Below are 12,216 nucleotides of genomic sequence, written 5' to 3'. Positions count from 1 at the left end.
TGCAGACAAGTAAAATATTTTTGAGGTCAATTAGTGACAATAAAAACAATCATTTTAGATTTTGGCAACATTTTTCTTTACTGTTGAACAATATTTTCTATTAAATTAATTACAACAAATACGACAATTGGTGTAGATTCCCAACCAAAGACATCTTAATAATAATAATAATAATAATAATAATAATAATAATAATAATAATAATAATACTTTTAGACAATGTATTTTATTCAAATGTAAATGAAATTTCAAGTGCTGGTTCATATCTTCAAGTCATTACAGCTCATGAGATTTGAGATGATGGTTACTTTAAGAGCTTATACATGTTTGTTTATGGTGTTTGTTTGTTTTTATGATGATTGATTTCAAGTTGAAATGGATTTCGTTGTCCGGCACTACACTACTAGTACAATATGCACATCTGTATAAACCACCAATAAGGTTTTTGTTTCTGTTGTGCAGGTAAAAAAAAAAAAAAAAATGCAAGAAGCCACCAACCACGTCGGATGTTTGACAACAGTCGATCTAAGGAATATCGAGGATATCTAAACGCACGGCACGCTGGATATCCACTATTTAAAGCGCTTTCCTTCTGATTAAGCGCAACCAAATAAAAAAAAAAATTAAAAAACGAAGACTATGAGGAGGAATCAAAGCGCGCTATTGCTGTGAAAGGAGGGCCGCATATGCAAGCGAGGACCGGCATCATTATCATTATCATTATCACCATCGTCATCATCAGCAGCAGCAGCAGCAGAAAGCAACCGGCCAAGACATGAAGGAGAAGTCGAAAACGGCGGCAAGGACTAGACGCGAAAAGGAGAACAGTGAATTTTACGAACTGGCCAAAATGTTGCCTTTACCGTCGGCCATCACGTCGCAGCTGGATAAAGCGTCCATCATCAGGCTGACCACCAGCTACCTGAAGATGAGGATTGTTTTCCCGCAGGGTGAGTCTTGGTGTATATATATTTAGTAATTAGGCTTGTCGGGGTTAGCTCTTAGCTATTTTTTTTCTTTCTTAAATCAGTTAAACGCCTGCAAAAGTGCAACCAAAAACAGTTTGCCTACAAAAAAAAATCCTAAACTCGATTTCATATCATCAACTCAAGTCTAGTCAATACATTAGGAACACCCACTATTAAAAATAACATTTCAACGTGTAGGCTTATCCAATATGAGCAACAAAAAAAAAAAGAATCATTGCTGTTGCACAATAATTATCGTAATATCTGAACGCGCTGCGATATACGAGCAGATTTGGGGAAATGAATTCAATCACTGCAGTTGAGGACTGTTCTAAAGTGTATGTGACATTGAACGAGCTTGCAAATGAAGCAAAGAAAAGACCTCCATCCTCATCTTTTCTTCTTCTTTTTTTTTTCTTCGTATAGTAGCCTATCGGCCTATAAGCAGCTCTCCGCGGGCACGCGTGACTGCGAACAAGACGCAGCTATTATGGCGAGGGCCCTGCAGGGCTTGTAATCACCTTAAGCCATGTGAGCGCGAGGAAACACGCCAGCCATGCGAGGGACATGCAAAATGCTCTCCCTCTCTCTTTTTTAAAATCGCTTTCACGTGGAAACAGATGGGAGCATTTTATATTTTAAATTTTTTTTTTTAAAAAAAGGCTTCGCATTTGTAATTATTGCCATGCATTTGTTAGTTTGCTGTATTTGTGTGTTAGATAATAAATAGTAAATACTATTATATCTGTCAGAGAAAATGGTAACGAATAAATGACGATTACCCGCATACTTAATTGCACTGTATTTAGATTACATTATTTGACATATTTTAAGCACATTCATGTAAAAACATTGTGACATTGACTCGAGTGTCTTGTGCGCATGTCATGTTTTTTTTTATCTTTTAAAATATTCCTAAGTGTGCTTTACATTTGTTTTGATTATTATTATTATTATTGCAGGTTTGGGGGAAGCCTGGGGTCATACAAGTCGAACGAGACCGTTGGACAATCTCGGACGTGAGCTGGGCTCTCATCTACTGCAGGTCTATTATTATTATTATTATTATAACTACCATCAATAATATTACCATTACGTGCAGTTGTTTCTAATTGTATTTATTTATTTTTATTTGAACATCTTTGCCTATTTGAAGACATTGGATGGCTTTATATTCGTCGTCGCTCCGGATGGGAAAATAATGTACATTTCAGAGACAGCCTCCGTGCATTTAGGACTATCCCAGGTCTGTTTTTCTTTATTCTTTCTTTTTTTCTTTTTTCTTTTTTTTTACATATTCGAAATTAATAATTAATAAGTACGTGTTCATGACCGGAGTTGTTCTCCACAGGTAGAGTTGACCGGAAACAGTATTTATGAATATGTGCACCCGGCAGACCACGACGAGATGACAGCTGTACTGACGCCACATCAGCCCTACCACTCACATTTTGTACAAGGTGGGAAAAAAAACAAAAAAACAACACTAATCATTGTATCTTATTTATATTCGGTCTGGGTTTGCAAGTCATTATTCTTGTCTATTTGCTATGTCATGAGCGTGTCGAGCGACGCAATCATTGGAACAGACGCGTCAGTGTTAAAAGTGACGCATGATTGACGCGTGGTGCGCATAAATGACGCCAAAGTATACACCTGGAAGTATTTAGTTGATTTTCTTTATTCCTAAATTGCTTAACTTGGTAATTTGTGTTATATTCAATATAGACCGGAATGAATAGTGTTTCATAAGCAATTTTTTAAGCCCTTCTTTTTCGTCACATATTTCCCCCGTTTAATATATGACGACAATCGTGTGCTACATATGCCTTATAATTTCTTTGATATGCTGTGCAAGAAATATATATATATATATATATATATATATATATATAGATATATATATAAACAGCAACAACAAAACATGTTATTTTCTTTCAGAGTATGAAATGGAGCGCTCTTTCTTTCTGCGAATGAAATGTGTGTTGGCCAAAAGAAACGCAGGCCTCACCAGTGGTGGCTACAAGGTATGTAAATGTAATTAAATTTTACTGTATGAAATTGTTCCATTAATAATAGTCAACAAATAAACCAATAATTTGTATTTTGTGCATGAGGGCTGCTTATTTGTTAGGCTACATTTCTCAGTTATCGCCCATAATGGTATTTTGATGAATATCGGTATATCGGTCTTTTCTTCTTCTTTTTTTAATCAGACGGTTGATAATAGATCAATTTAAAACCTCAGGGATCTTCTTTTTTTTTTTTTACAGTTCATTTTATAAAAGATGCTGCTGAGCCTGGAAACTCTCTGCACCTTCTGCTTTTATTTGAAAGTAAAATGAAGATAACATGAAAGTTTAATATTTGAATTATTTAGACATTTTGGGAAAATGCATTTACTTCAGAAAACTATATATAGGGGATATGATACGTGTTCAAGTTTTCATTTACATTTTTTTACTACATACTAATGACATTGAGAGCTCCTTCAACTTTTTTGTTAGAATTTATGGGCTACCAGATATCGGTATACCAGGCTTTATTTTTAGGTATCGGCACTTGCGACAGTGGCTATTTTATTATCGGGAAATACAAATTAGAAATCAGAAGAGTAGAAAATTGCCATTCATTCCATGCAATTTTAAAGAAAATTGCTATAATAGGATATATAAGTCTTTCGTTAAAATTATCTGTCATTGTTTTTTGGGGGCGATTTTATTTATAAGAAGTATCGGTACCTAGTATCATAATATTGACTACTCAAGTTGAGCGAGTTGAGTCTCAAACTGGTATTGGTCTGAAAAAAAGGTGGCATCGAACATTTCAAATTTGAAAACAAACATGCTTATTGTGCAAGATTATTTATTTATTTATTTTATTTTAAGTACTTCAATAAACATGCTATATGAGATTTCAACTCAATTAAAAACTGGATTTTTTTTTTAAATACCATTATTTTTTCCCCCTTTTTGCTGAAAATGAATATTGGCACAAAATATCAATTATCGGCTTCCTTGATTACAATCATCGTATATCGGCCCTTAATAAAAAAAAAAAACACATCGGTCTATCTCTACCATATCCGCTCTTCAAGCAGCATTGATTCGAAATCGTAACGTGTCCGACTCCAGGTGATCCACTGCAGTGGCTACCTGAAGATCCGCCAGTACAGCTTGGACATGGCCCCCTTCGAGGGCTGCTACCAGAACGTGGGCCTGGTGGCGGTGGGGCACTCTCTGCCCCCCAGCGCCGTGACCGAGATCAAACTGCACAGCAACATGTTTATGTTCAGGGCCAGTTTAGACATGAAGCTCATCTTCCTGGACTCCAGGTGAGTGCACGTTTTTCCAATTGACTGTCATTAGGTTAGTTTGCAAGTGCCACCTGATAATTACAACCAGATTTGCCATACAGAGATCTTTTGAAAACGTAAAGATGGCGATTATTATATATTTTTTTAACAGAATCCAATCATTTCTCTGCAGGGTTGCTGAGCTGACAGGTTATGAGCCGCAGGACCTGATTGAGAAAACGCTGTACCATCACGTGCACGGCTGTGACATCTTCCACCTCCGCTGCGCGCACCACCTCCGTGAGTGTGCCGACACCTGCGGACCATTACGCGCCGCGCAAACACACGCACGCACGCACGCAAACACGCTAATCTCTGTCATCTGTGTGATTCTTTTATCTCCGCCAGTGCTGGTAAAGGGCCAAGTCACTACTAAGTATTACCGTTTCCTGGCCAAGCACGGCGGATGGGTGTGGGTGCAGAGTTACGCCACCATCGTCCACAACAGCAGGTCGTCAAGACCTCACTGCATCGTCAGTGTCAACTATGTCCTAACGTGAGTGTGCACGATTTTGGGGGTGGGATCATTTTCCCGTTAAATTGCACTGAGATTGACGGGAAATAAATCCAGGGTGTAGTTGCATAGGCTCCGCCCCCTTCTGTGACCCTGGAAGGGATCATCGTTATGGTGCTATATAAATCGCAGGGACATGATGGAGTGCAATCGAATTTTCCACTTGCACAATACATGGATGTGGGATCCTCCAATGGGACCCGTTGCGATTAAAAAAAAAAAAACATCGAATCAGAAACAAATGTGTAAGAGGACAAATTGGATGCAGGATGTAAGAAGGGATCTGTGTTGTTGCCACTTTCATATCGAAATTGATCACATGTACACTTGCCTGTTGTTTCCGATGGGTAGTCAGACCCTATTCAGTTTTTGTCTCCCATATGGTCCAGTTTAGATATGTATCATGGTCGTGAAATCATACAAAATGCACGGAATATGTTATCCACAGATCCGACTCATGCCTGGATCATATGTGGACAACGTACATCAAAACTGTAGCAAAAATCTGGAGGAGCACAGACCATTAAATTAGGAAAATGATGGACGGCGTCCATTTTTAATCACCGTACCAGTTGAAAAGTTCTGGGAAATCACCAAGATTCTACCAATAATAACGACCAGAAGACAGCATATTCACTGTTGAAGTATTTACTGGATGCCAGAAAGATCGAGTACACAGCTGTGGAGCCTTTTCCTACAATATGGAAGAAGGTCTAATCCGTCCAAAATGGGTTAAAAAATTATACTGTCTTGGCCGCCCACCCACATTGGGGGACGGCTCTGCTGGGCTGCAGAGAACAATTTACTGTCGAAATGGCAACTAGTTATTGGAAAGGTGTTACTGCCCAGGTGCTCTTGAGCAAGGCACCGTCCTCTCCCGGAGTGTAAGTGGATTTTTTTTCCCCTGTTTGATATGATATAATACAGATGATAGAATTCTGATATAGGCGCAAGATTGGAATTGTTAAATATAGCCTGAAAGAGATACATCACGATATAGCCTCTCTTGACAAAATCCAGCAAACACTGCCGCACAGCAGGGCTCCTGGAAGTTGTTGTTATGAGAGCACAAATCACACTCAGACCCTCCGAGACGGCAAGACAAACATCGAGGGTTGAACCCCATCAAAAAACCTCTACTGGCGCCATCGATTGGCGGCGTAAGGAAAGCAAAGTCAATCGAACGCAGAACCAGGAATCAATAGAGATCTTCCAGCTAGTACACGTTGGATTCGTCTTGTTATGTTTGGCTCATCCACGTGTTCCATCCAAGCGCGTGTCATAAATAGTTCAACGCATTATGAAGAAAACAACGCGCATCGTTTTAACTTTTGAGAGAAAAAAAAAACAATTACTAACAAGCACCCAACATGAAGCCATTAATAAAACATGTCAGGAGCCGCACCGGTGGTGCATTTCAGGCGCGAGGTGGTCTGACATTGACCCCGAGGTGGAATTCGGCTAACACAGCTGAGTTTGCACAATGGCCCGACATTATTGGCTCAGCCACGAGTCAGCAGGGCGCAAGATAGGATGCAACCCCCCCCCCCCCACCCCCCGAAAGCGGCGCAACTTTACCTCACAAGAGCAAATAACACTCGCTCGCTGGTGGCTATCCAAACACAGCCTTTCTCCTGAGGTGTTGTACATAAAGAATGGGTCATATTTAGAGTCCTATTAAAGAGGCGGGCTACGCGGGGGTCAGTGATGGGCCACGGGGTTTAAAATGCCAGGCAGCTGCTATTACATACTGTTGATGTGATAAGTTCTAATAGGCTCATGTTTGCTGAGCACTTGACACGGGGGAGCCTTGTCGCTCCCTCGGCACTGACACTGGCTTGAGTTCAGTACCGGGACGCTGGCTTCAATCGTCACGTTTCACTTGATCAATTTGGAATCTTTTTTTTTTTTTTTTTAAAGCAGCCTAAAATGTCAGTAGGATGTTTACTTTGGTCAATTCAATGTGGCTTGGAGACACATTTGCACTGACCCGTTGTTTTGGACAACCTACAATATCAACAGTTTTTACTTTACTTTTTACTTTGGAAATTGATGCTGCAAAATCTTTTGGCAAGACTGATTTGCATGGGTTCCAACTTAGAAACATCTGGTCATGGATACTATTCGAAATTGATAGAATTCAGAATGACTGACGAGACAAACAATTTCAGAGAATATTTACAAAAAATGAGGGGTTCTTGTTTTAATCCCAATTTCAGTAACTTGTTAAAATCTTGAATGAGACTGGTTGGTAATGAAAATACCATTTTGTGCCATACATCCTTCAAAATCAACAAAAGCTGCAAGAAGAGCAATTGAAAATGATGTCCGACGCATTCCTAAGAAAACACGATCATAATAGACGACAGCAAACCAAGGGCTAATCCTGTTATCCCGTCGCTTCACAGGGTCAATCCATGGCAGGATATTCGGATAAATATTATCTTAAGCTTTTCTTCTTAGCACCTTACAGTATTTTGTGTTTTATGTGTAAAAGGGACACAGAATACAAGGGAATGCAGCTGTCCCTGGACCAAATGAGCCCCACCAAGCCGGCTTTCCCTTACGCTGACAGTCTCAACGAGGACAGGAAGAGCACAAAGTCACGTCTGACCCAGTCGAAAGCTAAAGCCAGAGTGTCGCCCTACCCACAGGTAACAGAATTCCTTTTTCGAGAACTGAACAGAGCAAAGAGAGCATCCGATCACATCTTGTCTTCTTGTGTCTCTGCAGCAGTTTTCGGCATTCAATCCAGAGCGTTCGGAGTCAGACCAAGACAGCCAGTGGGGGGGGAGCCCGCTGACGGAGGCTGCCTCGCCTCAATTGTTGGATCCGAGTGAGGCCGCAGAGGCATCGTGCGCCTACCGACTGTATCCGGACTCTGGCTCGCTGTGCTATGGCTTGGGTCTGCTGGAAGAGGACCTTGCTCACGCCCAGACCCGCCCTCATGCGGCCGCCTGCGATCGGGTTCGATGTCAAAGTGGACGATACTTCCTCGGAGCCCCCCAGTCAGGAAGAGAAGTGTGGTGGGATGCCACCCGTTCCGTGCTGGCCCTTCCGAAACCATCTGCGGAAAACAGCGAGGGCTACGAAATCACGTCCTACCATGCCGCCTTCCACGGTGAGGTGTTAGGGTTGCGGCCGCAACCATCTGTTTCTGGAAATAGCTGTAGCCTTGCTGCCCCTGGTAGCTGTTTTCCAAATGTTATTATGGGACATGCTAAGTTGTTTATGCCGTCTCTTGCCAGTGTGTCGATTGCTACCATCTGTTCAAAAATTGCCTCAAATTGAAAGCCAAGTAATTTCACAATGCAGAGCCCCAAAACCACTGTTGGTTGCCAAGACGTCGTATGATTCCATACGCACATTCAGACCAGAGTGCATTCTTTCCTGTGAAATATATAAGAGGTAAATGCAGGCAGGAAGCGTAACATGTTTTCATTATAGCATGTTCTTGTCTGACGTAAACAGGACGAGGCCACTGGGATGAAGACAGCATCATGAGTTCGCCAGATGGCGGGGGGTCCACCAGTGATTCCGGCGAGCGGTACCACGGGGACCAATTCCAGGCCAGTCCTCGAGAACCCAGTAAGATGGAGACCCTAATTCGCGCCACGCAACAGATGATCAAAGAGGAAGAGAGCCGTCTTCAGCAGCACAAACCACCCCTCGACGTCTCGAAAACTCACAGTCCATGTTTTAACTCGTCCCTACCCCACCACTCGCAGCTCAACATGCCCAGCGTGGTGTGCCGAGGCCCGGGTGCCCCGAGCATTGACCTTCCTTCTGAGCGCCTCCATCACCGGGTCAAAGTGCTCGGTCCTCTGGACAACGACGAAAACACAACCAGTCCTGGTTCCCTCTCTCGCCTTAGCAGCCCCAGCTCTGACGTCATCCCCAGATCTGGTCTTCCCCTTACCAAAGACTACATGCAGACGGATCTGTCCCCACATCAGTCACAACCTCAAGGGAGCCCTTTGGTTTACCCATCCCAGGAAAGGCAGCCTTTGGACAGGCAAGCAGCCTATGCATTGACTGGGTACTCCTTGGAGCACCTGTACGACCCGGAGAGCCTTAGGAGTTACTCCGGACTGGCCTGCGGAGGAGTCCAGTATGACGTGGCGTCTCATATGAGGATGCAGGCTGAACAGATGCAGGGACACAAGGCCACGTCTGTGATTATAACCAACGGAAGCTGACAATATCTGACACTGATGGGTCTTGTTCTCTAAAGGATGACGCGCCAACCTTGACACGAAAGCACAGAAAGCCGATCTACGGCTGTTCTTGATACTGGAGCATGTTCTTTTCCAAGAATTTTCATGAACCAATGTCCACAAAGCCAAGAGGCAAAGGCCGTGTTATTTGAATGGGGGGTGAACTGAATTCCCTTCTTCCTGCAAGGCGACAAAGGTTCCGTATCTAGTTAAACATCAAGCCGATGTTTGCGGCCGAAATGTCTCACGCGCAATTGGCTTTGTTGGTTAATCTGTCTTGGATTTCCATTGGCCGTATAAGAATGTGTTGCTCCATTGCCCCTTTGCCTCCAGTGCACAGAGACATAGGAATAATGGTTGACTCAACATGGGAACGGAGAACATTTCCATGGTGTAAAATATCAACGGCTTTTTGTATTTATTTGTCAGTGGGCTATTTCGTTAGGTGCCATCTATTTCATGTCCAAAAAGTAGTTTTGATGTTTGAATGACAGTGGAAACAGCAAGCTGAATGCTTCTGTTTGTAAAACTGTTAACAACCATGCAGTCCAAATATTTGTCATGTAAATATCAGTTGGAAAAACACATTGTTTACATATCAGGATATAAATGTCCCCATGTTTTTACCTCATGTAGCATAAGTACAATATGCTTTAAATCCTGCTTCACATGCAATTTGTTTGTCATATCTAAAAATATGCTGAATGTTTTCTCTTATTTAATTTATAATGTAAATATCTCACAATGAATCTTTGGACAAGAAGTGATGAGATTATTTATTGGTTTAAAAAAAAGGTGAATCTGAATACAGTTTCGAAACAAACAACCTGTCTGTGTCAACTTTTTTTGAACTATTTTCTGGGAATACACTCACTGATAAAAAAAATAAAATAATGCTCTATATATATATAGTGGTTGACAACATAACTAATCTAATTAGTTGGTGGCTCATTCATTTCTCATTAAATCTAATATTTATGAAATACTGTATATTGTCAATTTTTTTTGAAAATGGAGTGTACGATTTATTAATGTCAAACATGAAAGAAAGATCATTAATAATATATTTAATAAATACTTATTAAAGGTATGTCACTATTGTAAGTTATAATATTTGTTACTCGAGTTCATAAATCAGAATGCAAATTGAGTTTAAATACCAGTATCAGCCACCCTCTTGTGGCAGTTTTACAAACAGAAACGAGAAATTAGAAGAATAGAAATTGCGAGGGAAAAGCTATATTGGTATTTCTTTAAAATAATCTGACATTGTTGCAATTTTATGTATCAAAAGTACTACTGGTATCGGTACTGGGTATCAGTATCGGTGACTTGTACTGGTATCGGTCTGGGAAAAAAATGCGGTTTCAAACATCCTTACAAATTTTATTTCTAAATTACATCGCTAATACTAATTTCAAAATGATCTGAACGTGAGTTGATTACTGCTAAATTAACAGAAAATTAAATCGATTTTCTGCCATGTTTTCCAGCTTGAACAAGGTTAATAAAATATGTGGGAGGGGGGGTTGTAGTCTCATTGTGAATTAATTTTTCGTCAGTCTCCAGTTAATATGCTATTACTATTCTACTTGGCCGAACACCAGAAAGTTTCAATTACCAGACGAATTCCTGCCAAACACAACACTTTACTGTTTATAAATAAGGGTACTAATAATACTTTACGATTATCGATTGACTTTCAGTGACTATCAGACGACACGTCTGGCTCCTTCCACTCTTCACAGTTTCCATGACATCAAGCGCTTTGATTTACATAAACATAAGACTATGTTTGGCTCACCACAAGCGCTGCTCACAACATGTCCGCAAGGAGCAGCCTGACTAAGATGTGGTAGCAGACGGAAAGCTGACGTCCTCGCATTCATGTTCCATGCTGCATCTCAGCATGGAACATGGTTACGCCGCGCAACTGGATAAAATGATGCAGTCTGCCTCGTTCCCTAAATATATAGAATAGATATCCTCTTGAGACCTCTTGTTTGCAATGTTGTTTTAATGCCTCCCTTTTATTTGAGTGGCTACACAGTAAATCTTACTCTAAACAGAGTCTATTTGATCCTACTTTTTGGTCCCACGAAACAGAGTAAATTTTACCCAAAATATTTTTACGGGAAAATTTGCCTATCCAATGAAAAAAATCTGTTAAAGAGTAAATTTTGCGAGGAGATATTTTGACTAAATTGTACTTGTTTATTTATTTTTATTTTTTTTAAAGTCACTCAAGGGTTGAGGAACAAACCCACCACTTCAGGTTGGGAGACAATCTACTACCTGAACCATGCCGCTTCTACTGTGTGTTAGTATATCACTTGTCAGCTGGAATTTTCGTACCTCTTAAGAGTCATTTTTGCCTCCTTTCGGATACTAGCAGACAGTACGAGTGGCATATAGCTCAGGTGGGTAGAGTGGCTCCCAAGCTGAAGGTTTTGAGTTCAGTTCCTTAACCCTTGTGTAACTTTTTTCTTTTTTTAATAAACTAGTAAAATGTACTAAAAAAAAAATCCTTCTAAAATGTACTTAGAATTTCTGAGTGAAAAAGCTTTACTAGGTTTTTTTTCATGTGATAGGCCAATTCTCTCATACACCGTGAAAAAAAAAACATAAATAAAAAAAATATTTTACACTCTTCCAAGTGTAAATTTTAATCTGTTTAGAGTGGGACCAAATAGACTCTGTTTAGACATGAGGATCATCATAGCAACTCTATACAATTGCTATGGTGACCCAGAGTGGTTTCGGATATTGATGGGCAATCCAGGACACCTCTATTGTTCTGTTAGCACTATGTCAGCGCTTGTGCAAAGTTAAAATATCAGCATCTGTTTTCTATAGCCCTTGTCGTCATACATATTATGGGTGAGCTGGAGCCTCTCTCGGCTGAGATTTGCGTGCTAGGGCACACAGAAGGCGTTGATACGGCTTGTGACATGAAGAGGTCGCTTAAAGCAATGGAAGTTATTAAAGAAAACGACCAGCAGGTGGCAGCAGAGTACAAGCTCAGCCAGGGCCGTGTTGCAACAAGCTCTTTTTGCCAGTGTTTTCAACAAGTTTGTGAATAATGATGAAACTTAGCTATATTCTAATGCTAATTGCTGCAAAACGGAAACAAATACAAATATATGTTTTTTTTTTCCTGAT

The 12,216-nt window shown here is 40.7% G+C and overlaps 1 protein-coding gene across 2 annotated transcripts; it reads left to right on the top strand.

Annotated features, from left to right (window-relative positions):
• Positions 1-759: 759 nt before the first annotated feature.
• On the top strand, positions 760-9,511 carry LOC147158448 (single-minded homolog 1-like). Of its 2 annotated transcripts, none has more exons than XM_086061232.1 (11): positions 760-950; positions 1,931-2,013; positions 2,125-2,214; positions 2,320-2,428; positions 2,910-2,995; positions 4,103-4,302; positions 4,457-4,563; positions 4,672-4,819; positions 7,335-7,491; positions 7,574-7,958; positions 8,309-9,511. In XM_086061232.1, exons 1-11 carry the CDS (start codon positions 776-778, stop codon positions 9,034-9,036), a joined length of 2,268 nt encoding a protein of 755 aa, XP_085917358.1. In that variant the 5' UTR covers positions 760-775; the 3' UTR covers positions 9,037-9,511. The 2 variants fall into 2 exon arrangements, with proteins under 2 accessions (XP_085917358.1, XP_085917357.1); XM_086061231.1 differs by having other exon boundaries at positions 7,571-7,958.
• Positions 9,512-12,216: the final 2,705 nt, after the last annotated feature.

This window comes from Leptonotus elevatus, chromosome 18 (genome assembly GCF_054856555.1).
Source record: "Leptonotus elevatus isolate MCC_2025b chromosome 18, RoL_Lele_1.0, whole genome shotgun sequence".
In the NCBI taxonomy this organism is placed as follows: Eukaryota; Metazoa; Chordata; class Actinopteri; order Syngnathiformes; family Syngnathidae; genus Leptonotus; species Leptonotus elevatus.
Note: the sequence above shows the minus strand (reverse complement) of the source record. Positions and strands in the feature narration are given on the sequence as shown.

Bases quoted from the DNA above. Each gene is read 5' to 3' on its own strand.
- LOC147158448 (XM_086061231.1), top strand. From the start codon at position 776: ATGAAGGAGAAGTCGAAAACGGCGGCAAGGACTAGACGCGAAAAGGAG. The intron at 951-1,930 runs GTGAGTCTTGGT...TTATTATTGCAG, and splicing joins GAGGATTGTTTTCCCGCAGG to GTTTGGGGGAAGCCTGGGGT. The intron at 2,014-2,124 runs GTCTATTATTAT...GCCTATTTGAAG, and splicing joins TGGGCTCTCATCTACTGCAG to ACATTGGATGGCTTTATATT.